The sequence below is a fragment of the Dromaius novaehollandiae genome, chromosome 3, assembly GCF_036370855.1.
Source record: "Dromaius novaehollandiae isolate bDroNov1 chromosome 3, bDroNov1.hap1, whole genome shotgun sequence".
NCBI classification, from domain to species: Eukaryota; Metazoa; Chordata; class Aves; order Casuariiformes; family Dromaiidae; genus Dromaius; species Dromaius novaehollandiae.
This window is the reverse complement of record NC_088100.1, coordinates 74,573,015-74,595,694: the sequence shown is the minus strand read 5'-3', so window position 1 is coordinate 74,595,694 and position 22,680 is coordinate 74,573,015. Positions and strand designations below refer to the sequence as shown.

The 22,680-nt window shown below is 39.1% G+C and overlaps 1 protein-coding gene across 9 annotated transcripts in view; it reads left to right on the top strand.

Moving 5' to 3' along the window:
* UTRN (utrophin) overlaps positions 1-22,680 on the top strand; it is a 391,474-nt gene that overhangs the window by 237,131 nt on the left and 131,663 nt on the right. For all 9 annotated transcript variants that reach the window (XM_026109804.2, XM_064509199.1, XM_026109805.2 and 6 more), the window contains 2 exons: positions 15,293-15,465; positions 21,173-21,329. In XM_026109804.2, the coding sequence (XP_025965589.1) occupies positions 15,293-15,465; positions 21,173-21,329 (330 nt within the window). The remainder of the gene's footprint in view (positions 1-15,292; positions 15,466-21,172; positions 21,330-22,680) is intronic.

Below are 22,680 nucleotides of genomic sequence, written 5' to 3'. Positions count from 1 at the left end.
TTTTGATCCACAGATACTGAGTTAGTGCTGTAGAATTTAAGGTGTTACATCAACAATTAATAATGAATGCTGATATTAAAATACTATTTTCATGGTCTTTCTACAGCTTAGATTGAAAACTTGCTAAAAGCTTTAAACTTTTAAATTACTAATCAGCTTTTCATTGGTCAGTTTTAAAATCTTGAGAGATGGGTATCCTCTACCATGTAATAAATTAGAGATGAGCCCTATATATGCCCTTATAGCAAATAATTTACAAAATGTTTTTTTAATTGTGCTTGCATTATATGTGGGTACAATGAGGCTTTTCTCAAACTATGAGCTGTTGGGTAGCTAAAAACCGATTTTCACAGTCATGAAAATTATATGTAATACTCCAGTTTTCAAGGCTGGAATGTTAAAGTCCTGTGTTTTTAACTTGGTGAAGTTGACATGTATTCTGGGGCTAGGTTAATACAAGCTCTGAAATCCTTGCCTTGGGTATACACCACTTTGGAAGTATATCATGTTACATTGCCACTAGACTGTCCAGCCTGTTTTCAGTTTAAACCTTTTAATAAAAATGTTAATAAGTACATCCAAGAGAACTTGGCTTGCTTCATTTCTGTTCAAAGCAAGCAGAGTTAAAGATACTATGAAAGGTAGAATGATGTAAAGGGCCATATGACTTGCTGATTTCCAGTATGATTATTGTGGGCGAGTTCATGTATCTTATACCTAAGGAGGGAAAACCAGGAGGAGAGAAAAGTCTTAGAAGGAGACTTTCTCATTTAACTCTGTATAGACTGTTGATCCATAGGAACATTTTACCACTGATAACTAGGAAAGAACAACCTCGACGATGAAATTACTGCCTGGCATAAAAGGCAGCTTTGCTTCATGCTCTGTTGCCTTCCTCTTTTTGTCAAATAGGGTCAAAATTAAAAAATTCATGTTCTGGTCAATCTCGTAAGTGCAGTTTAAATCTTATTCTCTTATTCAGTAAATTTCTTCCCTGCATACGTCCCTTTAACATGTGTTTCCTTTCGGTATACACTGCGTATGGAAGACTTCTGTGGTTGTTTTTTTGTTTTTGTTTTTCTTCTGAGTTCATTTGAAATATTCTATCATTAGGGATGGGTACTTCTGGGATGTTCAAAGAAATTTAAAACACACAGCCAGTGTGTATTTGGTTCCAAAAATTAGAATGTTATGGTTGATTCATAAAGCTGAAAGCCAGTGTTGTGCAAACACTTGCACTCATAAGGGGTAAAAACCCATCACCAAACCACCAAATCTTTTTATAGTCTTTCTGGCCATGCAGCATTGTCTGACCCCAGGGCTATCTTATCCCATCAGTAATTATAGCAAACTTTATTTTTGAGATCTGATATCCTGTCTCATACCTCATTTTGTGAGGAAGGCCACAGTCTGTCTGTGTTTACCAAAAAAAAAAAAAAAAAAAAAAAAAAAGAATTTTATGTCAGTGAATATGGCAGATATTGTAGAGAGCTGGCCACTGTACATGACTTGTTTCATGTAAAATACCTTCCCAAGGAAAAGTGGTACTCTTTTCCCTTCAAGGAAGGAAGGAAAGAAGCAGCCAACCAGTGGAATACTTTGGCTGTAAGCTCTGGGGATTTAAAAGGACCTTTGCAAGCCCTTTCATGTAACTTATTGCAGTGTTGCAGTCACACTAATTGTTACCAAAATTAAGAGGTTATTCAGACTGCTATATTTACATGAGTTTTTATTGTCTTATCCTGCCATTTGTTTCTCTTTGTGGTAAGACCTGGTTTGTCCATCTGTCCTCATGAATTCTTAGTCCTTCAGGGCAATATGTCACTGAAGTATTTTGGCTTCTGGCCGAGGTTATCAGGGAGAGCTGTGCTGTCCTGGCAGACCTCTCTTAAGTGCAATTCTAGTGTTTTATTTAATTGATAGTGAACCTCAGTGCAGGAAAGACCTTGCTGGAGCTATGTGTTAGCTTTGTATTGTAATTGCTGATCTGCTGCAGAAGTGAGAGCACAGCTCTCCTTGCTCTTCTGATCAGATTGACACCATGTATTTTGCAAGGCAGGAGAAAATACCACAGTGCTTTTGAACAAGTAAATTTTTTATGTTCCTGCTTGAAGCCACGTCTTGAATGAGACCAGGATGTACTGATTTGTTGTAACCACCTATTGACCTCCAGGTGCTTTGTGTCCGAGTGTCACAAGGAACCCTTCTTTTTAACTTTTTGTTCTTGTTACTCATTTTTGTGAGTCACGTAAGACATAACTACACTCTGTGTGTTTACATTTTTGTGAGTCACGTAAGACATAACTACACTCTGTGTGTTTACATCCCGATTGATTCACTCTTAAGACTTTTGCTGCTCTTTGCTTTTTTCATGTTTTTCTTCTAGAAAAACCTTTCCTCCTTTCTTTTTGGTTTGGATTCCAAAGTCAAATTGTGCTTAGTATGACAGTTTTCTTGCATTTTTGCACACCTTCTCGAGTATGAGGCAAATTCTTTATAGTTAGTGTCTTTGCATGTACTTAATTTTGTTTTGCAGAGGGAGTGTTATCTGCCTTGAAAGACTCCTCTCTGTTCTGAAAGTGAATGTTAAGAGTTGTGAGAGCATGTCAAAGTCAATCAGATGTTTTTCCTTTCAAAGGCAATGGAATAAAGGTTTTGTTCTTTTTTCTCAGCCAATTTTAATTTCATTGATTCTACTGCTTCACTTGTTCGCAGCTCTCTAATATTCAGTTACTTTTGGATTTATACTTGATAAAAGCAGGATTTTTTAGTTGATTCATTACAGTACTGGGAATTTAGATACTGTTCTGCTGCTATTTTTAGAATTCCTGCATGAAGTTGTGCTAAATGATGAGGCTCTTAAGCATGGGTTCAGAGGCATGCTGTTTAGATCAGAACTCCTAAAAACTGTTGCTAGCACTCATGTAGTTGTTTCACTCAGTATGCTGGACTTCTTTTTGTACCATTGATAAAAATGCTTTTGAGCTTATGATCTCTGCATTTAGTAGGTTTTCATTAGTAATGTTACCAACAGATACAAACAGATATGTTAGCTGGTTATGTTACCTTTATCCTGTTTTATACTATTATTTAAGCTGCAAGGGAAAATACACGAAACTGGTCTGATATCAGAATGGATCAGAAAGTTTCATCATATGCAGTTCTCTGCAGTAGTGTACTAAATGCAATAAAAATTGCTGTTCAGTGCTTTAATTTCCATTTGTGGATCTTGATATCTAAGAAAGTATTTTGGAAGTAAGCTCTGTTACAGTACTGTTGCTGTTGAGCTTGTTTTATCTGTAGAAGATTATGTATTTGCATGAGAGCTTATACTGTCAGGAGCTTTGGGTCCAACATTGTCATGTCCACAGAACTGCTTTCCTTGTAGAGGCTATACTAAACATTTGTCAACGTAGAGCTTATTTCAGTTGTTGTATTTTTCTTCCACAAATATAGAACTTCTCCAAATGCTGAAGTGTTTTTTTCATGTGAAAAAGCCAATGGAACAGTTATTATTCAGTACAATTTTCAAAGACATTTTACTGGAAGTGTTAATCCAATGAGATATATATTTGAATATCTTTATAGAATTCTGCAAAATGGTAGGCATCCACCTCAGAGGGCATTTACCTTTACATTTGATAGTACTGAAGGATCTGGAATGTATGTTTTTTGTTTGTTTGTTTTTTTGTTTTGATGATAACATAGAAAATTGGGAAACAAATAGTACTGTTATCTGAATATATGAAGCGTGAGAGTAAACATAAAATTAATGTGAATATTTGGATACAGTCCCGGAGTCATGCAGCCTCGTTATAATCCTAACATCCGTTTTCATTTTGTGTGTAGTGGCAACTCTGAAGTGGATTTGAATGCAGTTCTCTTCCTGTTTCACAGCTCTCTTTTTTGCTGCCAGAGCAGCAGAAAGAAGCCTTAGTGTGGATGAGAGCTTTATGTCTGTCTTGTAGGAAGAGAAAAGAGATTCTCAAATAGATATTCTGGTTAAATCTTTGCAGGACACTTACTCTCCCACTCTAATAGGATTTTTGCTTCTGTAAATGGTTAATTTAAAAAAGAAGAAATTGACCTTAGATAATTCACTGTAGTAGTCTGATGTGTATTTTAAATCTTAGTAGGGTCCATTACAGATCATTAGTGAGTTTAAAATGAGCTTTTATTTTAAAAGGAGGGGAACTCCTGGTATTTTATAGAAATGGCTTTATGACTTCAATTTTTAATGCATGCTTTTCTTACTGACCGTGGTGGGACAAGAGGAAGACTGGGAGGCCTGAAAGGTTTTTGTGAGGTGTGATATGAGGCTGTATGTTGTGCTTTGCTTCCGTGCATTTTTGTTGGTCTTGTTTTGGGCTTCCTGTGACTATAGTGACTATAGGATTGTGTGTTCATAGAGAAGGAACAGCTCTTCAACTGGCCCGCGGTGTCAGGGCTTGGTGGGTGTACTTGCACACCAGGGCTCTGCACTGAGGTTATTACATTGCTCTGCAAAATTTGTAAAATCGTCGTGGAAAAAAACTGTGCCTAAAGGATCATTCTTTGGGGAATCGGGCAGGGCACTGTGCTCATTTTAATTAATAAGTATTGATGTATTTTTTTTAGCACCTCTAATTAGTGTGATAGGAGGGGACAGACTGTGACAGCCTTTTGCCAATAAAGTAGGTAAAACTGCAGCACTATGGCATGCATCCCCAGGTGTCCTGCCAACATGGATGTATTTTGAGTAGTTCAGACACCATTTGTGTTTGCTCCTACTGTTTGCAACAAATAGTAGTTGGCTGTTGCTGGTCAGTGTTTTTATTTCATGATGCAGAGGTTTGTATATTTACATTTCACTTGATGCTCTGGCGAGAGCAGCAGCTGCTTAGTTGCTCCTGTCTTTAACATATGAACCTTGGTAAACCACTGTATGCTGAAATACCAGTCCTACAAGACTTGTAGTCACTTGGAAGATTTTGTTTTGGAGTACACTAGAGATGTGATGGATTTCTGTGGATTGGAAAGAGATTTTGATGGGTGGTAATTTTAAGATGCTTTCCTTTAGATAGGATTTTTAAATCTTCTGAGAAGCATATATCTTATGGGAAGTACAGAACAGAGAAAAGAAAAATATATTGGAAACTACAGCTGCATGGAGCAGTAGCTGTTGTTAGTAACTAGCTTGAGTTTTGGGGGAAGTATCAGTGAATGAATGTTTAGCAAATGCTGCAAGCGAAGTATGTGAGTGAGAGATGAAGCCTATGAGAGAAGTTCTATGTGGGGCAAGTAAAATTATCTGTGATTGTTGCAGGATTAACTACTGCTGTACTAATAATTCGGCTGTTTGCTTCCATAAGCAGTGGAATAAATTCAGACAGTTTGTGACTACCTGTCAGTTATGCAGTAAAATTATTCTAGTTCTGCCTTCTTTTTTGGAAAACTTTTCTTAGTTTATCTTGCAAGCACATTTGCAGTTTGTGTAATATGCCTGCACAAAACATACAAACATGCTGCAAAGTATAACTTAGAAAAGTAAAATCCTGCTGCTGCCAATGTATTTCTTTCAAAATTTGTTCTTAAAATCACAAACCATACTGGCTGTGTGAGTATAATCCATTAGCTGAGAATAATTTTAAAGACAATTTTGTCATTAGTGACCTTATTGGTTCTTCAAATAACAGTTTAGTGAATTACAGAGAAAGTAAAAGCAGCACATGGTTTCCCAAATGGTCATATGAGTAACAGTTGTGACAGATTTTACAAGCAGTAGGTTACTTTGTTTGTTTTTAACTGCACATTCTCTGACTTGCTGGCAACTGTTATTGAAACATTTGCCAGTAGAGTAATGTGTGCTTGTATGGGAAGCATTAATAATAGCTAAAATAGGCCTTCACATGCACATACTGTTTCAAGTGGGAATGATTTAAAATTGAGTGATTTCCTAGTAGCCAACCTGAAGGTGTCAGGTTTCCTGCTGAAATGAGAGCAAAGGCCTCATATGAAAACAATCTGCATATGTTGAGTCTAGAGTAATGAGCCAGAGCGTGTGTGCACGGAGGCTCTGCAGAGCACTAGTTACTTTTACAGCTTAAAAATCTGTTTGGTGACTAAATATCCCAGTTTCCTTTTGAGGGGAAGGAAATAGGACGAGCAACTGGAGACGTCTGTCAGGATTTTTGGTCCAGGCTTTCTGCTGTCTTAGAGGAGGTGGTGGTGGTTTCTCAGCGAGGGAGGCCTCCAGGAAGTGGGAGTGTGCTTGGTTTCAGAGTAGCACGAGGGGTGGTGGAAGGGAGGATGCTGATTAAAATAATAAACAAATGCTGGGAATAGATTACCGCACGGCTGTCAGAGCAGCAAGGACCAAAGGATGGGATCCCCAGCGAAGCTTTCGGAGGTGGCAGTGGTATGATCTTTTGCTGGAGATTTTTGCACGAACAAAGGAAGTGACTTTTAAAATTTCTTTTAATGGGCCTTAGTTCTCCTGTGCCACAGCATCCCCTAGGCTAAGCAGGCGGAGGGAAAAGGGTTGGAAGTGGCTTGGTTATTACCATAGCAACTCCAGCCTGCTGGTGGCCAGGAGGGAGAAAGGGCGGGAGAGAAGAGGTGGCCTCCTGTCCAGTGACACTGCCGTGTTTTCTAGGCTGGAGTGCGCCTCATCCAGTCTGGGCTTCTTGGAAAAGCTGACTTTTGGAGCTTTCCATAGACAGAAGTTTCTTTGGAGATTTTTTTTGTTCTCCTTTTCTTGAATGGAGCAGGCATGGAATGAGTGGCTCCTCCTCCCCACCCCCTGCAACTTCCCCACACCAGGAGAGCATGGCTTCTCTTACGCGGGGTAATTGAGACCAAACGTTGAGCTTGGGCCCTGCGAGAAAACAGTGGGAGCCTGCAGGCCATCGCTGAGGTGCGCTGGAGGGAGTTGTGGTTGTGCACAGAGACGAGAAGATCTCTCCAGTGCCGTGGGACTTGGCTAACGCTGCAAAGAGCATCTACCAGCATCGCCTCGCCCTGAAGTGCCCAGCCCATGGAAGCGAGTGGGAACAGAGAGGCTGCTAAAATGGTGCTGCATGAACTACCGCTGGGGGAATACGGCGCTAGAGGGATGTGTGTGCAGGGATTTTCAGAGGGTTTCAAGAAGGTATAGCTGGAAGAAAGATAAACCTTTTGAAGGCTATAGACCTGGCTTGGAGGACATACCAGGAAAATGTAGGCTTCGGGGGACATTTAATCATGATTGGCCTGAACTTCAGCTTACAGGAGTTGCTAACAAAATTTGAAAAGGTATGATAAGAGCAGTTTCAAGTACTTATTTTTTCTTTTGAAAAATATCCAATAAAAAGGGCAGGCCGTGATAAAATCAGGAATTTTTCTGTGTTGTTGTGAAGGTCCTTGTGTGACCCTTGTTTGACTGCCTCTCAAGTATGGAAGACTAATGCGCCTTTCCTTCCCCATTTCAAGTCCTGCAGGATTAGTCCTAGAGCACTTGCTCTGGTCATGGTTGTCTGGCCTTTTCTTAAAGGAAGTGATAAAAGGTTTTGGGCTTTGCTAAGCCATAAGTTTAAAGGGACTTTCCAGAGTGCTTACGATCTTACTTCACACAAAGAAAATGCTCCAGAATTTGCTGTTAAATTTAGTTGAAAGTTATCATAGTCAAATTGGAAGACCTCTTCTGATGGCTTTTATAAGTAGAATTACTTCCTGTGAGTGTGCCACTTCCCCACTTCTTTCCTCTATTCTTGCTTCATCCAGTCTAGTTATTCTTTCTCTCACCAGGAAATTTGGCAACAGTAATGCTGAGAGGCGGGAGGCTTGACTTTGCAGCAACTGCATTGATTAGAGTGATTGAGACATGAAACTTCTCAAACACGTTGCTTTCATCTAATTGTCCACGCTTCTGATGAGACCTGAATCGTATATTTGTAACCCTCTTTAGCTTGGCTTCGCGTACTGTATTTGCTTTTTTCTTTTGCAATGCACTTCTTTATAAAAAAATCTTCTTGTGCCATTCAAAGCCAGAGTAGGTAACAATATATGATGCTTTACTTACAGATTAAAATTAAAAACATTACTTGTGGTCACAAAGATCACAAGTAGAAGAATAGATTGTACAACATGAGTCTGTGTTTATGTTTTATTTTAAAGCTGTAAATTTTAGTATTTTTTTTTAATACAAATCAGTACTGGACACCTGAACAACGGTATAAAGGATATTATTAAATGAACCTATGTAGCTCATAAAATAAAATGAAGGGTTTTTTTCTTTTTGGGTTTGTATAATGGCTTTGGTTAATTTCAAAATCCTAATAAATCTGAGTGCTCAGAAGACTTTTTTTTTTTTTTTTTTTTTTTTTTTTTTTAAACTTTCAGACAGTAGCAAACTTCTGGAACTAATGAGATTGATATTGTTCAGCCAATCCACCGATATCTTCCAAAAGTAGCTAATAACAGCAGGTGAAAACATCTGTGACATGAATTCCTGACTGCGTAAAATACTTTCTCTGCTCTCCTCCCCAGTCTGTCAGCTGGGCATCAGTGTTCAGTTGTAATTGCTGCTGTTAGTCTTTGAAGATTAGGTCAGATACTGGAAGAGTGTGTGCTTTTTTTTTTTTTTGCCTTTTTTTTTTTCTTCTTGAAGCCTCAGCCTTTGAGATGAGATGTTTCACAATATTGTTAAGAAAGAAGTTTTGCTATCAGTGTTTTTAATTTCTTTGTACTATACAAATCCCTGGCGTTTGCAAATTCCATGCTCTTCCCTGTGATTTTGAATATGCCAGTGTCTTATTTCGTGTCAAAGGAATTGATTGTGGCAATACTCGACAAAAGCACAACTTACAAATCTCACAGCTGCCATATCTTTTTTAGCCTAAAGCTTACTGTCATTTTGTCTATTGTGTTGAAGTTTGTAACATGATTTAGGAGAATGCTTTGGTGCTGGAGAAAAATGTTAACATTTTTATTGTTGAACTTTGATCAGAAACTGCTTATTGAGCAAGTTCTTTTTTTTTTTGTTTAGCAAGTTCCCCTCTCCCCTGCCTCCTCTCTCCCTCACATGATTTCCCACACACCCATCCTGTTCCTTCTTACTGAGGAGTTTGCTGCCAGTAGAAACAGCATTATGACAGTGATTCTGGCTTGCAAGCTACTTTTAACTTTTTGTATCCATTAATAAATGTTGTGAGGAGAGAATTACAAGTGCTGTTACTGTGGTCGTAATGCAGAAGCCAGATGGCATTTGCAGAAGCTTGTATGACACTCCCTTCCTATGCAAAAGTAGAGTCATATTACATTCAGCTGGGCTGGGCTGCTTTGGCTTTGTTCAGTCCCAATATGTGACTGCTGGAATTAGTATTAATGGATTTATGATGCCCTTCAGATGTTCAGTCACTGTCATGTGACTGAGCCACAGAAGTTGTCAAATATAGGCTGGCATTTTCAGCCTTAAGTGCATCATCACTCTTGTGATTAAAAGAGTCCTTACACACACCATATGTCACCTGTTAAGATATTATCCATTAAGTTTAAGTGCAAGTTGAGACAGATTTTTGGAAACTTGAAGCTGCAGTGCAAGACTTCTGGCAATACAAGAGTGTGAAAATGAGACATGAAAAATATCCAAAGGCTTTTTCCCCCTAAAAGTGTTTTTCTTCCTAAACGATCTAAGAACTTACGTAGTAATTTAGTTTCTGTCACATCTAAACCAAATTGCTTTTGCAAATTGCTTTGATCCTTCTTATACTGTAGTCACAGTGGCTATTCTGAGAGGCAGTGTGGTCCACATACGACATTTTAGAGAGGTTTAATGTCTTTCCTTATACACAGTTCTGCCAGTGGTGGGATTTATGGTATTGGCAGTTCTACCCAAGGGTTTTGCATGTATACCACCCTTCTGAGTGTGAATTCTTTATAAGCTGATTGCCTAACAACGGACAGCCACTGCAGGCCTATGTGATACAGCAGATGGGGTGAGCTTTTCTAAAGCTATGACTGTCAAGTTATGAGAGTCTTCTGAAACCAGAGGAGAAGCTCTCTGAGTGAGATGAATACCTGGATTCTGCAGAGACTGGAGGATTCCTTTTAACTGTCTCTTTTTACAACAGCTTCCCTCTCTCCCTCTCACCCCCTGTATTTGCAAAGGAGAGAGCGATAAAAGTTCCTGTTTCCCCTGTTGCAATGCCACCTTCACACACCTATCTCATGCCCTAATTTTTACTCCCTCCTTGAGGGCCATCAAAAAGTGAAAGCTCCAAGGGGAGCGTAGGCTAAAGGGAACATCTGACGCAGCAGTGTACTCAAAGGCAGTTGGCAGCAGCAGGTAAAATGTGTCTGATTCAAAATAGAATAAACAATCTGCTATAAAAAGCTTCCATTGCCTTGATACCTGCTATGAGACCTTAAAGAAAGATGTTCTGGCTGGTGTCTGTGGCATACAGCTATGTCCTTTAGTTGCCACTGACGTTTTCTGTTCCAGCTGTTTCAGGGGAAGGGTTTCTGCAGACACTTCCATGAGCAGTCATCAGCTTTAGAGGTCAGGAATAAAGAAGGCAAAAGCCATACCTCTGTAACTTAAGTCTTTGCTAGTTTGGATGTTGTCAGGGAAGGAAATGGGCAGTTGGTTTTGAAAGACTTGCATTTTCTTTTACCTGCACCAAGTCTTCTGTCCTACCCCAGTCATGGGGCGTGATTTGTTTTGGGTGCAAGAAATATGAAGCTGTCCTGGCAATATAGCCTGGAGTACCTTTGTGGGGAGATACGGGGTTCTTCAGACTATTTTTCATTTATGGGTAGTCAACCTCAGCCCTGTGAAATCTTCACTTTGATCAAAAGCCACAACAGTTTGCCTGTTCTGTATTTTGTAGCTGGGATTCAAATTACCTAGCAGTCTGTGCACCAACACAAGTCTGTGGCTAATCCTGTGGCACAGTGTCTGCCTGCAACCTGTATGCCCATTTCTTATAAGCTGCATATAGTTTATATGCTACAATTTGCCATCACTGCTCTGTGATCAGTTCTTTATAGAAATTCAATGGAGTTCTGTCTGCTTATAAACATAAAATGATTTAAAATTGGAGTTTAATATAGAATGTTGCTGTATATAGTGTTTTTTTTTAAAAAAAATCCTCCCTGTTGAGTAAACCTTTATTCTTATGTAATTCTATTTTAAAAAAAAAAAAAAAGTTAATGATTTAGTATAAAATGCTATAGACCTTTTCTATAAGAGGATAAGTTGTCTTTTGCTCAGTATCAAATATAGTAGAAGCTTGATTAAGGGATCTTGGTGTTAGAATCTGTAACATTATGGGAGCATCTTTTTATTCACTTTATATGATAAAATAACTTCTTCGTGTTATATCTTTGTATCAGAAACCTCAAGTATTTTTTATAGTGGAAATGGAGTAGTGCAAAATTTTGTGTGTTTTAAAATGCGTCTTGTTTGTTCCACTGTAATTTTGGGGCCCACAAGAAAACATTTGGCATTTAAGTTTCCTTCAACCAATCATGTTTTTATCTTCGACAGAAGGACTTGGGGCCTTTAAAGGGGAAAATATTTTGCCTGTGATAATGGCAATGTATCAACAAATAAAATCTGAAAACACATGAGTAGAATTGAATATAGTAACAGCTTGGGGCATTAGAGGGCCCTCTGACCCTCCCCCCCCCCCCCCCCCCTTTGGAAAAAAAGCAGAATTAGAACACTTTTTTCATGGGAATGCTTTTTTGAATTCTTTTTGTCTTGAATTTGTTTCAATAAAAAAGAATACGTTCCAAAGGACAATTGTCTATTGCTGTACCTGTTTAAAATATTCTTGCCCGGTTGTCAGGGGAAGGCAAAAAGAGAAAAAAAGTTTAACAGCTGGTTGACCTTGGGCATGGAGTCACTAAGTTAGGTTTTGTTCAAACCTTTGGCATACGTTTTCTTTTTCCCTGGGCAACTCAATTTAGTGTGACTTTGGGCTGTTCCAGTAGCAACACCAGCTGGAGTCAGCGAGGTCTGTTGGTCATTTTCAGAATTGCCATCTGTAGTGTTACTGTGCCTCTCATTCCATATTCCTATATTCTTTAAAGCCACAGGCTCTTGAGTTGCATAGACAGCATATATGCAGCAGTTTGATTTTACATCTTAAATGGAGTATAAGAAAAGTGGCAATCTTCTAATACCCTGGCTGGGGTAAAGTAGATAAAAATTCCAGCCTAGTTAGCTCTTCTGTCTTCTATCTTTTGAAACTTTGAAACTTGCACCTTGTTTTAAATATGAGATGAACTTTTTCCTCAGTGAGCTCTTTCAATTTAGGACACTAATCCTGCAAACACTAGTGCATGTAAACATATTTACTGACCTCATACCAATAATCAGTAAATCCCATTTAACAAATATGTGCACATAAACATTTGCAGAGTGAGCAAAATATAACCTTCAGGCATCTCTATAGCAATATCCCCCCTCAAAAGTTGATGAAGCTGTGTAACGACAGTTTAGGAACTATGAGTTCTCTTTTTCCTCTTTTTTCTTGCATCCTCCAGTGTGTCGCCCCTGCGACTCTGGATATAGGATCTTCTGTGTGATTATAGAGAAGTGTTTATAATTATTTTTAAAGCACTGAAAAATTTTAATTGTCTTACTGTAAGTAGAGTTAATGCTGGTTGGGGCCAGAGCAGGGGTGATCAAATTCTTTCATCCTATTTGCCACATAGAAGATGATGCAGAATATGAAGAAACATGATCAAGAAAAAGGCAGGAGAAAGACGTAAGTCAGGATGAACATGAATTGGCATGTGTACAGGATGGATAGAGCTCTTCTCCCTGCTTTGAAATAAGAAATTTTAAGGGAAGGCAAGCACGGCATGGTTACAAAATTCGTGAGAATCAAGGGAAAGGTTACGATAACACAGTGAGCAAGAGGAATTACTGAGGAAATTGGGAGCATTCCTGGGACAAGATGGGAGCTCTTCATCCTTGCTGGGCTTTTAGCACAGAAAAGTATCTTTATAAAAATGTTGAAGATCTTTTTTGTTATCATTGGGCGATAACTGGCTTCTCCTTTGTCTGTCCGTTGCCATTAGCCATCTTTTACATCACACCCACCTGCTGCACTTCTTTCATATATATGCTGAATTGAGATGCCGTGTTTGGATTTTTCTCCTACTTCTTTTGAGGGCTGTGATGCAGTGGCACTGATTGACTTTAATTGCGGTTCTGTTTTGTTTATCCATCAACTGAAAGTGCTTTTTCTTCCTGTAAAATGGAAATCAGAAAAGAGGAAGAGAAGTTAATTAACAAAGTTGATTCTTTGAACTAAACTGTCGCAATATGGCCATCACAGATGAATCTCAAGAATGCAAACAGCAGATTTACCATGCCATATTCAATGTAACATGACAACTGTCAAATGCAAGAATCAAACCCATTTTGAGTCAAACTTTGTTTTGAATTTTTAAGCATGCATACTTACAAATGTCCCCCTCAAAAGTCACCAAGGGTAAAATATTTCATGAAGGTTCTCAATAGCCTTAGAATGAGCATTGTTACTGTAGAATGGAAAACTAGAGATCAGTTTGCAAACTCTTCTTTTGTAACTCTGAAGAGGCATGGAAATGGATTTGACACAGGCAGATTTTGGTAGTACAGATTAGTGTGTACTTAAAATTGAACTCTGCTTTCTACTGTGGTATTTCCTGCTGGTTGGACTCAGGCTGGTTTCCAGGGTTCTGCTTGCATATCAGAGTCAGAAGGTCAGGTTCTACAAAGGTTTTCATAGCATGTGCTTTAATTGGTGACTGCGCTGTCTTATTGAGGTTTTTTGATTATTAGAAACATCCATTTTAAATGCCATTGGATGTATTTATTTGCAGAATGGCGGGGCTTATTAAGGTGATTTAAAGACAGCAGAAGTGTCGTCTTACCCGTTTAAAGTGGTGAAACAGGGCAAAGAACAGAGTTGTCCAAAGTTACGTAGTAGCTCAGTTGGAGAGCCAGAGCTTTGCTGATTCCCCGCTTCCCCATCCCTCCAGCTGTATATTTGCTTTGTTTTTTCTTCCCTAACTAAAGAAAGTTTTGATGCTATCATGGCTACTGTTTCCAGCTATCAACTGTAGACATGTGCTATCATGGCTACTGTTTCCAGCTATCAACTGTAGACATGAATAGCAGCCGTTCTTAGATGCAGGCCTTCATCTTGAGGATAGGAGGTGAAAGAACCCGCTCATTTGCCTTCTCCTGCTCCTGGGGATGGCCAAAATGCACCGAGGGGCTGCCTGCAAGAATATAACCTTTAAGAGATTCCAGGGTTACTGAATTTCTTGCTTGCAAAAGAAGCTTGTTTACATCTGCATCAGGTTTCTGTCACAATCTTTGCTGATTAATCCCATTGAGACAGTCAATACGCCACCTGGCTCTTCACACATTTATGTTTCTCTGTTAGAGTATATGTTGATGTACGGATGCTAGAAAGTATTGGCAGTGGTACAGGGTATTTTGTTTGAGGGTCTTATAATATGTTTTAAAAAGAATACTGTGCTTGGTTAAATGAAGACAGCTACTGTAATGTGGTTTTTGAGGCTGAAATGAGATTGGAGAATAAAATGTTTAATTTCAAAGGGGAAGAGAAATGAGTAACTTGAAATGAAACTGCAAGTACTACTTTTGCGTTTCAAAATGCAGACCTTTTTATGTCTACCTCTCTATGTATTGCAGGAGATGGTATATGATAACTGAATTGTAAAAATAGGTTTTGTAGTAGCTATGGTCATTTAGTCACAGTTTAGGGACATAGGTTGTGGTTAAAAACGTTCCTTGCATATGTCAAAAAACACTATACTGTGTGAATGGCACTGGATAGTTGTGTAAAGTTTCTGCAGTGTTTTATTTCAAAAAGGGAAGAAACAGCATTGCTGAGGCTGAGTCTGTGCAGTTTCTGAGCAGGGAAAAGTTTCTTGTGCATTTGCAAATACAGTACTGTGTGGAAACATGTGGGAAGCCAGTAGGGAATTATTTACCATAAGTGATTAAAAAAAAAAATAAAAGAGAGAGAGAATTTAGTGTTCACAGTTACAAGTGCTGTTTCACAGTAAAGGGTAATTTTCAGACTCCTTTTCTCATGCTTAAAAAAGGTGAACCTTTTATAACGATGTTAATGGGGATGCAGGTTTTTGCATATCTTTTGCAGGATTTTTCATCCCTCTTCAGAGTCTCACAAGAAAGATTATGTGCTCTGGCCTAGTGGTTTAAGAATTGTAATAGGAATAACATCTCTCTTGCTTTAAACAGAGAGCTAAGATATCTGGGCTTTTCTTGTTGATATTTCAGGACATCCAAGCTGAGATTGATGCCCACAATGACATCTTCAAAAGCATTGATGGAAACAGGCAGAAGATGGTGAAAGCCTTGGGAAACTCTGAGGAAGCTGCTCTGCTCCAGCACCGACTTGATGACATGAACCAGCGCTGGAATGACCTGAAGGCGAAGTCAGCTAACATCAGGTGAGTAATGAAAAAATCAAGACGTGAGTGGGGCACAATTGCTGTCTTCTAAAAGGCTGCAGAAGCATGACTGTAGCATTGAGGTGAAATCCGAGTTTTCTTCTCTAAGGGACCCTGAGCACAAATATGAAAACTTGAGGCACTTGCTGACAATGGATGCCTAACTAATTGTTCTGCTCTCTCCAAAGCTGTACAGTTTTGACTTGCCAATTTGTGCTAAATTTTCCAGAAAGTAGGTTGGCTCTTTCCTTAGTGTATATCAAAAGCAGTGTCAATGAAGTAATTCTGTGAAGTTAAAACTAGTGAGGAGAAATCAGGGGGTTTTGTTGTTGTTTGTTTTTACCACTGAAATTAATACTTTGATAGCACTGCATCATGAGTGTCTAGATCTATATTGATAGCAGAATTTTCTGACAGCTATTCAATAAAAAATGTTGTAAAGCATATATTAATAAAGAAAAGCCTTTTAAATTTTTGACCCTAGCAGTGCTAAGTGAAAAGCTCACTGTTTGTCCAAGTGTAGACAGTATTGAAATCTTTACAATGGCATTTTGGAAGTAGATATTACCATATTCATTAATGTGAATAAAATTCCACATTAAAGTTAACTACACAGAAAAGCATGTATAGAACTTTTAATTGCTACTGCTTTCCTGTTGATTAAAGGAAATTGTACTTTTAATAGAACGGAACAATGTTAAGCCTTCATATTAATTTTCCAAAGGCCAGAAAAATGAGTTGAGCTTGGAATTCAGGCACAAGAGTTTGCAAGTGTGAGATGGAGGGAGAATGTGACATTTGCTTTTCATCTCCATTTACCCCATCACCAACCTGCTAGACAACTAAGTGTAGCTGGCAGAATCTGCTCAGCAAAGGCCCATAGGCAGAGCTTGGACCAGAGGAACCAAGCAGTTTGGCAACAGAGCTTGTAAAGAATGGCCCCACTGCACCACAAGGACAGTAGTTCAAATGCTGTTAAACTTGGGCTTTTATGAGCTGTATTCACAAGTAAATCAACCCATGAGAGAGACTAGAGCGTGTTCATATGTTAAGAGTTTAATCAGCAACTGTGGAATTCCAGCGATAACAGTTCAGTTGTTTGACCCTTCCCGGCGTTAACTGTAACTTAGGAGAAATTAATGGTCAAATGGCCTTCAAGCCATTTACCCTAGCAGTTGTTAATTCTGAGGCAGCAATACAGAGACTGCTGTTGTGCAGTGTATGCTCATTGCTTTCTGTGTAGATCGGGAACATGTGGTCCACTGGACAGCGTTAATGTGTTTGTGCTGCTGTGCTGATACTTGTGATACTGCTGAGCCACATGTCACTGAGCTACAAGTAAAAGGCAGGCAAGGAGGAGAATACTGGCACCAAATGTAAGAGAAATAAATGAACCTTTCAAATCTCAGTTGCCTCTGAACAGAGGGCAGTACCTCTGAGTTCATGTTTTTTGCCCTGTTCCTTGATTGCAGTTCAGTTCTCTAACTTAGGCAAGAGTGGTGAAAGCCTCTGTTGGGAAATAAGCAGTAGAACTGGTGTGAAATTAGTGTGTTGGTCTGGCTGTTCAACTTTTTAATTGCTACTGCTTCACCTTCAACTTTTTCTTGGTATATGTTATTTTAAGGAAGAATGAGAAAGCAAAAATGTATGGATGAGTTGTGAGAACAGCAGATAACCCTTGTAGAGGCTAGTACTGTTGACTGAAAAATCCAATTTTTTTATTTTAAGGAGTTTAGCTTGGAGTAGTGCTTGTAAACTTGGGTTGCTCTGTGTGTGTGGAGGGGGGGGTTGTTTTTAATAATATTTGGAGCTATGTGTATGTTCTGATTCTTTTGATTTAGTTGCTGAAAGTACTGTTCTGCCTTAGGGATAGCATGAAGCTTTCTTCGCTGTTTCAGTTGCTAGAGCTGATCACGCTAGTTACTGCATAGACTTTACTTTCTTGCTGCTATAACTAAAGAGTTCCAAACTGAAAAAGCAGCACTTTTAGGACTTATTTTAAAAATGCGTGGAAACTACTTAAAACTGTACTTAGTAGTGATTACAACTTCACTTTGAGAGCACTGTATCTACCTCTCCCTGAAACACTCCTAGACTTATTCACACTTTTTTCTTTTTCTTACTGTGTTGTCTTATTTCCAGGAAGAAAACAAATCAGCAACTCAGTATTCCTGATTTTGTTTTTGTTGGTTTTTTTTCTTACAGATATGTCTTTTAAAGCCAAATATTTAGGGCATACTCTTTTCTTCTCTGGGGAGGGATAGGGGGATTGGTATTTGGGGGACGAGATAGAGGTAAAAGTATGGGGGGAAACAGAAAAGGATTCTCTGCATTTAGACCACCCACCAACCTTTTCTATTCTATGTGTCCCCTTGTTGCTCAGCAGGAAAAGTGTTACCTAAATAGCAGAAGCAAAAGCTGAGGAGGTCACCGGCTGTGAAGAGAGCCTCCCAGGGTCAGCCGAAGGGGAGCTGTGTTAGTGTTGCTCTTCCGTGTGATCTTATTCCGCCTGGGCACAGAGAGGGAAGGAGGGAGGGTGTTCCGAGGCTGGTCAGCTTGATGGAGAGCCTGTGTTTTTCCTGCTCAGCCAAGATTCCTTTAGGAGTGCTTCTAAGTATGTGATGCTGGAGAATATCGTTGCTCCAACCAGTGCTCAAAACGTAACAATCATATATAGCTGACCTGTATTTTTATCAGAATAGATTCTTAAGCCACCACTTCACCTGGCAAGTCCCTGAAAATTGCCAATTCATTTGTCACATGGGCACAAACACTTGAAGCTTTGCTTGCAGATTGTGTGTTGGTAGAAGGCCCAGTTTCTAAACAAGGGCTGAAATCCTCTTTGTTAAAGCAAAGAAGTCCAGAAACATTTCAGAACTTCAGCATAGTTTATTGGCTCTAACTCTGTGATAATGTCTGTATCACAAATGTAAACGTGATACTAAAGCTTTGCACTGAAATGCAAATTGGAGCATATCTAGGTCCCTTTCCTCCTAGGCAGCATTTGCTCTGAGTGGAGTTTACTCAATGCACGTCTCTGCTCCTCAGGAGGTGAATGCTTGTGTCTGCTCATCAGCTGCTGCTGTTGCCCCTCCATTTTATTTTCACTGTCGCAACTGATAAGACTACAAGGTTAACATTCAGGAAAAGTACGGGTTGATGTTGATGTTTTCCCCTGCATTTTTTTTAATTAACGTCTTTCTGGCCTTTCTGGAGAGAGTGGCGCTCTGTGTTGAGAGAGGGGTTTTACTGTCCCTGTTAGTGTACTCTCTTCCCTCTCCTGCACCCCCCTCTCTGCCCCCTGAAGTCTGCTTTGCAGTCAACTTTGAAATCATGTGCTAGTGATGTTTTGCTACTGTCGTTAATCTGCCATGTACATGGACACTCATTAGTGATAAATTACAATGAATTTAATCTAGTATTATATGCCACATCATTCACATTAATACCAAATTAGTTCGCTCACTGTTAATGTTATTGCAGGGAATGTTAGATTAATAGTGAACCACTGTTAAAGTGTCCTTTAAACACCCAACTAGTGACAGTTTTCCCCCCCCCCCCTTGCAAAATTTTAATTCATTTTGTGTATGAGACTTCAGCTAAATAATTAGAGGAGAATTCTGAAGCCTCCAACAGTACCAGTTTTTAGAGGTGAGTGCTGCTTCCCCTTACTAGAGATAATAGTAAGTCATGAGGAATAGAGATTTCACTTTCAGATGTATGCAAAACTATGAATCCAAACACTTTAATTGTGGTTTTTCTTAAAACAAACAAACAAAAAAAAAAACCACAAAACCACACACACTATAAAGATGCTTTATTTTTGTAAAACCTGTGGGCCTCATAGCAAAACTGAATTCAAACCTGGGCTGCCAGATTCAGAGGGCACTTCACTCTGTTTTCACTTCCGGAAAGGAGGCTGGTTCTGTAGAGTGCCTAATACATGGGGGTCATGCGCTGGTAACACTTCACAACTAGATACCTCAGATAGCTTTTTGACAGGAAGTCAAACTAGTTATGAAAAGGGGAAGGCACACATTGCACATGGACCACACCATGCTGTGGGAATGTGTAGCTGGGGGCTGGAGGGACTAATTATTGTGAATACTCAGGGTGTAAATCTTCAGTGGAATAGGTACCTTGTGCAGTAACTTCTTGCTGTGCTGTTAACCACATCCACACACAGGAAAGTTAGTTGCCTTGGAAGTAGTTCTGGTTTGTGAGTACTGAAGAGCTGAAAAGAGGTGAGGAGAGCTGGGAAAGTACATTTTCACTTGGGAATTGTGATACTGTGGGCCAAGGCCGTGCTGAAGATGCCAGAGGGGAGGACTCTGGCTCAGCTCTTTTTAGACCCAGGCTACAAGCAGAGGGAAGGTTATTAGTGACAGGAAAAAGGGAAGACAGAAACACTGTGGCAGAAAACCATATGCAGAAGAACATCACTTCTAGCATGTATTTGTAAAATTTTTTTTCGAGTAGCTACCTACATGCTTTCCTGAACAGCATAGAGCAGGAGAATAGGTACTTCTTCCAGAAGCTAGTTAGTTTACCCTTAGAGAGATGGGATTTTTCTCTATATGTCCTTTTTTTCCCCTCATATGCTCTTACTGCCTGCTTTTTCGTTGATCTATCCTAGTATCCCTGGAAGATCCCAGCCTGCCCAAACCTAAGTTTGCCTAGAAGTAAACCTTGCAGCACATCCCCCTTACAATCCATCTCTTTTCAGATCAGTATTAAAGATTCATTGGAACAGCCATTTAAGATGATGACACTTTCGGTTGCTGTCTATTGTATTAAGATGCAAGCTGCAGTGATTAAGAAAAAGAATAAAAACTGTGCGCAAAACAGAAAAGAGAAAAACCTAGGAGACAGAATAGTAAAGTTCAGTTCACTGATCCATCAGAAGCATACCAGGAAGGTGCAGAGCTAGTGTCAGGATATGCTGAAAAAGACTTAGCTCTATTCCATCACCCGTGTGGTAAAATAAATTGTTATGTACTGGTACAAGCTAACTATATGTTTGTTGGTCTCAAAATGAAATCCATAAGAACACAGAATAACTGGAGTAAAAGTAGAATAGCTGGACCCTGTCAAAGATGGCACTGCAGGGAAGCCATCAAATCGAGGTAATTTTGAATATGATAGAGAAGAGTATGCTGGAGTTTGGAGGTGATACAGACTTCATTGGGGGACAGATGCACACTGCGTTAATTTTTCAGTGACTCATTATCAACTAAAATGATGTATTAAATAGTCAGTGATGTTTTCAGTAGCACAGTTAACTTACTGCTTATGACTCATTCTTTTCTGTGCTGGACATGGAGGTTCTGGCATGAAAGAGTTCAGTTTTGTGGTGCTTTAGCTCACAAAATGACGCTCATGCTTTGTGCACTGCAGGGGTAGATTCCTAAAAAAAGGAGAATGCTTTGTGTTGCTCAGAGGAGCAGTCTGCAAGGTTTTAGGTGGGTCCAAACAGCAGGTACATATTTGTCCGTGTTTTCCTCGTTTTTCTTCCTCTCCCTGCTTGTTTTGTTTTTCTGTGGAAAGTGTTTAGAAGTGGAGGTTTTTTTAACTCATCAAAGTTTCTTTGCAGTTAGATGTTTGAAACATCCCTACCCTAATGATGGAACAGTTTTTTTTTTTTAGTACAATCCCTTGTTTTTTATGCCACTTAAGGCTTTAAAAATGCTTTTATGTTGTTTCACAGGGCTCACTTGGAGGCAAGTGCAGAGAAATGGAACAGATTGCTGACATCTCTGGAAGAGTTAATCAAATGGCTGAATACAAAAGATGAAGAGCTAAAAAAGCAAATGCCCATTGGAGGGGATGTTCCAACCTTACAGCAACAATATGACCACTGCAAAGTGAGTTCCTTAAATTTTATTGATAAGTGTGCTACTGTAAAGGATTGGATGAAGCAGATGTGGATATGGGAGAAATGATGAACAGTTTACCATACTGTTTAATTTTTAGGAAAACATTTTGCTGTAGGTCTCCACTCCCTTTGCTTCCCACCTCCCCCAGCAAAGCCCAGCTGGGATATCCCTTTAAAATTTCATTAGAATAGTTTCTGATGCATATGCTCAGTCCAGATCTGTTTTGTGATATGTTTCCTGATCATCTTAGATGTCCATCAGGCAAAATCCTCACTCTCCAAGTAAGGCTAAGGAAGGCCCATGTAAATGAGAAATGAACATGAATTACAGGAAGAATATGAATGTAAATTCAGTAAAATTATGCAAAATGGCCTTCTACATTGCAGTAACATGACCAGTATTAGAGAGTCTCCCCTGCCCCAATTGCAGATTTATATTGCAAAGATGACCCAAAAGTGCTTGAAAGAACTAAAAGAAACCTACCAATGCCTTCCTGTTTTAACTATAACATGTTTCAGCTCTCTGGTTTTGCTAGTCCTATGCCACCTTGGTGTATAGTAAAATATTAATTCATAAGTAATTTTTTGACAACAAAAAACTCTGTTGCATCTAAAACATATCCTCATTTATGTAGAATGTAAAGTTTGTCTAACCAACTCTAATCAGTAATCAGATTAGGACATACTTGCCATTGGACAAATTCATTCTAGTAGAGCTTGTTTCATCTCATCATACTTGCTTCACTGTGTGGTATAGACATGGGAAAGAGAACAAATACAGCTATATATAGTTGATTGCATAATGACTGTGTTTCTCTCCCCCCACCACAATCCTGATGTCTTTTCTGTCATGATCTTTAGTGGGGAACAAAATTGAACTTAGGAAAATGCTTAGAAATATAGAACAGTACTCTGAGGAACTCAGAAATGTATTCTGACATGACCAGTGCTTTTGAGGCTTAACTCCAGAATACGAGAGTTTAAAGAAATCTGCATATGTTTCCTCTTAATTTAGTCTTTTAAAATAAAATTATTAGCATAAAATTATTAGCATAAACTCAGGATCTTTGTTTCCTGAGAGTTCATATCTTCCTGTTATCCACTTAAATCATCATGCTCAGTTTGCAGACACATCTGCTCTGAACTTTTTTAAATGGTCAAACAGTGGTTTACTACTGCAGAGGAGCAAAAAAAGACTGGAACAGATCCAGATATGTTTTAAAGCAAGTCAGCGAGAGATGATAGGTCTGTACAGGTCATTTTCTAAAGGTTTGTGCGTGTCTCCTGCTAGATTATAGTATATACCTGATCATAACAAATACTACTACTGCTAGTGGCTC